The 5,000-nt window shown below is 42.9% G+C and overlaps 1 protein-coding gene across 1 annotated transcript in view; it reads right to left on the reverse strand.

Moving 5' to 3' along the window:
• Positions 1–5,000, reverse strand: part of bnip3lb (BCL2 interacting protein 3 like b) — a 33,586-nt gene that overhangs the window by 17,791 nt on the left and 10,795 nt on the right. Inside the window, exons 2-3 of the mRNA XM_063210810.1 lie at positions 4,030–4,205; positions 3,036–3,175 (exon numbers count right to left, since the gene is read on the reverse strand). Of these exons, the coding sequence (XP_063066880.1) occupies positions 3,036–3,175; positions 4,030–4,205 (316 nt within the window). The remainder of the gene's footprint in view (positions 1–3,035; positions 3,176–4,029; positions 4,206–5,000) is intronic.

Here is a 5,000-nt window from a genome sequence, read left to right on the forward strand (position 1 = left end):
CAATACGCTGCACAATTTAAAAAAAAAATGCATCTTTCTAATGATCGTTTACCGGTAGAATAGGTTACAAGAGGTTACAAATAATGTAAAAGAAAGTGTAAAAAAAATAAGGGTATTGATTTGAAACTAGGAAGCACCATCACATCATATCATGTGGTCGTTTTCTGAACTGAAGGGTAACAGAACTTTGAATCACGATACTGCCTTCTTGCGTCACGACACAGTATTGTGACTCAACGCGTCACAATCTCTCGATTCGGAACAATATTGTTACATCCCTACTATAACACAGGCATGCAAACAGGTCAGGGGTGAAAAAGGTGACAAGAGCGCGGCGCGGCGCAGTGCACGCGTGCAAACGCAGGTGCACACGTGTGTGTTGTGCGCAGTGGATGATCTTGTATAACAGTCTCAGACTAGGGGGGAGAGGATTTAGCTTAAAAAGCCTTTAAATGGTGAATTTTGAGCATACTGTAGTTATTAGCGACCAAGGGACAGTGAACATGAGAACTGCCAACCCTACTCCATGACTTAGCTGTCATGTCTGATGGGGGGTTGGGTAGATAGCTTGATAAAATAGGTTTTTATCAAGATAGAGCAGTGGTTCTCATAGTAAGTTTCCCCAACACCCCATTGACCTCATCAAAACCCTTAGTAGGCCTATTAAAAAATAAAATAGGCCAAAATGCCCCCAAATGACAATAAGCACCCCTCCTCTCATCAGTCTCCTAACACCCCCTCAACACTTGCCTGGTTGTCATCTCATGCCTATTTAATCATCATATTTCAGACAACTTGCAATAGGCTACAAAAAAAATCTTTGTCAAAGTTTGAATTAGCTACTGCAGTTTTACTCAAACTACTCAAATTTTAGCCTATTCACCTAGTATCTCTTTTAATGTCTTCCTGTAGAAAAATGAGTAGGAATAGGAACGCTCCAACTTTGACCTGGAAAAAAAGTATGTTTCACTAAATATCGTTCATTTTTTAAGGTCATTTAGATATAGGCCTACAAAGGAATCGGATTAAACAAAAACTTGGAATGATTTGGCCAACTATTGCAATTTGTCCTGTGTCAAACGCTAGACTGGCCCAGCCTTCTCTCTCCCTTCCCTCTGCCCGCAGCATATGCACGATGTTGCATGCCTCGCGTAGTCTACAGGCGCTTTTTTCACCTGTTTTTTTATCCATATTTTTTACCCGGTAGCTACTTTAGACTTTTCCCCCCTAGCGCACTCTCCCGCTGAACTCTCCAAGTTGGATTCACTCGCGCAGAAATCAGATGTCCTTTGCATCGACTTTAACCGGAGAACAAGTAGGCCTACAGCGAACGGAAACTAAACTATTCTACTGTTAGCGTAAATGGACATTTCAAATCATTAACCGAAACAACAGAATAACAGGAACACGTGCGTGTAACCAAGCTTTCGGAGCTCTTATGAGAATACATTATTTTTCACGAGGGCAGGGAAGCTCCGGAGTCAAATTATCAGGCAAAACAACTAAACCAACTGTGAGGTGTGGTACCTGTTCACTAACCACGCAGACTTCCACGTTTAGAGCTAAATCCAAAGACGGCACATTTCAGGATTTGGGTAGGGGAAAATGGTCGGACACAACTCTCTATATTATAGAACTAAAAGACATTTGATATAACTACGCAGCCCAGCCGACCAGAAAACACCGGGTTTTGCGCTCTTTCCTTTCGAAGTATGAAGACAGGGCGGGACTTAGATTGAGCTCGTTCTTGTTATTGGCTGTGCCGACAAACAGAAATACTGTGATTGGTCAAAAGTCATTGTCGGTGGTGGCATCTCTCCAGCAATTTGCCATAGAGCTCGAAAGTCCCGCCCCTTAGTTCCGCGTTTCACGGGACCTAAGCTGACCATCTAACAACATGGTAGAGAGTAAATATCTTCTGATCTCAGTCATGATATGCGCTGGGCTACAAATATGCTGTTTAAGAGGCTAGATAAAGATTATTCATGCAGAAGTATCAATGTTTTGTTCCGAGGCCGTCGGCATGAAAAATGTGAAGAAACACAGCTTTCTAAAAAGTTTGGGGGTTCGTACGAAAAATTAAGCAAAAATATCAGAAACAACATATATGGAGCTCGTTGCACAACTCGAAGGGGATCGAAATATCATTTTAAAACCACCATTGGATTACATGCTACGATTTTCGGCTAAAAACGCCGTTGAGGTCCCATGAAATCGGGGGAAGTGACGTCACTTTCGAGCTCTATTGAGCTGTATGACATTTTCTGCGGTATACATTTCAACTCGCTCGACCCCCCCCCCCCAAATATTTTCTCCTCGGATCTGCGCGATTCACAGAAATGACCCATTTTTATTTCAAAACGGCGAATTTCGCCGAAAAGCGGCAAGTTTGCATGCCTGATAACACCTGCTAACCGGCCAAATACCGGTGAAAATTCAGTTTGGCTAGTAAAAAAGACCACTTTACTATTAGCCACTTTGACACTAGTGACTGTGTGTCTGGCTAGTTAGATTAACATCTACAGGCCGTTTTGGCTGGTGATGACAAAAGCTTGAGTAGCCCCTGCCCTAGCACTAGCACACTAGCACTACTTAGCCCAGTTCTCACCCGTGCTCATCACCAGCAGGGATAATAGCAGATGATACATCTCCTAATGGGATCAGATACACTAAGCTGTTTAAAGCAAGCATGCATGATGGCACGTACACATACACAAACAAACACGCACACGCACACGCACACGCACACATGCACACACACATGCATAGCGCCACCTTAATATCTTTGTGGGGCCCTCCCATTGTGCCCAAACCAAAACAATCCCTAACCCTAACCAAAATCAGCAGGAAAACTACCGCAGCAAAAGGGCTCAAAACATGTCGGGCCCAGGATTTGGGGCCCACCTTGTTGGTGTGCTCCAATAGCAGTGACCTCAAGAAGGTAGATTGGTGCAGTGCACACACACACACACGCAGGCACGCACGCAGGCACGCAGGCACGCACACACACACACACACTTCTCCTCCTACAGTACCTGTCACAGGAGGAGTTGCTGCGGCTGGACTCGTGCTGGGCGTCCAGTAGGATCTTCTCCATGTCTCCGTTGTGGATGGAGGAAGACGAGGGCACGTGCTCCAGGCCTCCCACCATCCCATCCTCCTCCTCCTCCACTACCTGTTTGGGATTGGTAGTGTTGGTATTATTATTATTTGTGAGAATTAATATTTATGTATTACCATGTCTTTGTTTTATATATTATATTTTATATATCCACTACCTGTTTGGGATTGGTAGTGTTGGTATTATTATTATTATTTGGAATTAATATTTATTTATTACCATGTCTTTGTTTTATATATTTTTTAAAAGTAGAAGAAGAGGGAACATAATTCAGGCCTTCAACCATCCCATCATCATCATCATACTTCTTTTTAGTAACTTAACTTGGTAACTTTTTAAACTTTTATTGGACTGTGCTTCCCTAACAGCTTATGGACCTAGACGACTAGACTATATAGGCCATGCTATGTTTTGTGTGTCTTTAATGTGCATTTACATGTGGATTGTGAGAAGTGTCATGCAAGACAAATTTCTGTACAAACAGACAATAAAAGTTTAATCTTATCTCTTATCCTCCTCCACTACCCGTTTGGGTTTACTCATTATCATTTATAAGAACTATTATTACCTTTGCCAAGGAGGTTATAATAATAATAATAATAATAATAATAATAATATTTTCGTTTTCCCCCAGAATTCTCAATATTTCTCGAAAAAAAACCTACTAAATCTAAATAATTTAATAAAAAATTGAGATAGAATACCACATTTAAATTAATTCTATTTCAATTCTTTAATCCAAATATTCCCCCTATTCACACCCCTCTTCACACACACTCTTCACATGCCCATTTCACATGGGTCTCTTGTCAGTTGAATTGTCAATTAATTGCGATTAATGTTTTTTAATCGATTAATGCATTGATCGATTAATCGATTAATCGTTTGCATCCCTAATATGTACTAACCTGAGGCAGTGTGGGGGCCACTGGTGTAGCTGGGCCAAGGTCTGGGCCTGTGGAGGTGGTGAGAGAGGAGGTGGTGGTGGGGGAGGTGGAGGAGGTGGTGGTGGTGGAGGAGGAAGGAGGAGGAGGTGGAGGTAGAGAACCTCCACTTCTGTTCATCTCCAACTCCACCCAGGACCCTGCACAGTACAAGAGGAGAAGGAAGGAGGAGGAAGAGGAGGAGGAGAGGAAAGGGAGGAAGGAGGAGGAGGAAAAGGAAGAGGAGGAAGGAGGAAGAGGAAGATAAAACAGGAAGAGTTAGTGCAACGGAAGGTAATGGTCTACACGCTCACTAATGACCTCACTAATGACCTCAACCATTACACAGTAGAAGATACTGATTTGGTAACCATGCAGTGCCCTCCTAGTGATACAACAGCTTCAGCTTTGCTTCCAGTCAGGTCAAGAGCAATGCAAGTACTTTCTGAGGTCCTGCAAAATCGGGAACGAATCCCAATTTGTTGGGAAGCAAACAATTATTAGCAAACCAAGGGAGGCCGTTTGAGAAATGCTGTTTGGGAAATAATTGTTATGCTCTTGGTCAGACCAAGTCTCGAAGAGATTTGAACGTCGATGATAATCAGGCTAGTGATTTGGTGCCGTGGGTCCTTGACTGCACCTGGCTCCTACTGTCAGGTGCTTGAGTACACAACTGAAATCTTTTTTTTACTCCATGGCATATTTTGACTATTGAGGTCAATTCTGCCATGGAGAAAAAAAAACCATGAATGTCAAGAGTGCAGACCCTTCAAACAAGTTGATGGCTTGTTAACTCACATCCCTGACTTGCCTTTCATCCTAGAAATTCAGTATGCCCCTTCCCGCCCAGGGAGTCAGACTATGACACAAGTTACTTTTTTTTCCTCTTCTTGCGTCTCAAGGAGAGACGCTCTTCCTCGAAAGATCCCAGTAGCCTAATCCCATGGGGAGATGCA

Source organism: Engraulis encrasicolus, chromosome 11 (assembly GCF_034702125.1).
Source record: "Engraulis encrasicolus isolate BLACKSEA-1 chromosome 11, IST_EnEncr_1.0, whole genome shotgun sequence".
NCBI classification, from domain to species: Eukaryota; Metazoa; Chordata; class Actinopteri; order Clupeiformes; family Engraulidae; genus Engraulis; species Engraulis encrasicolus.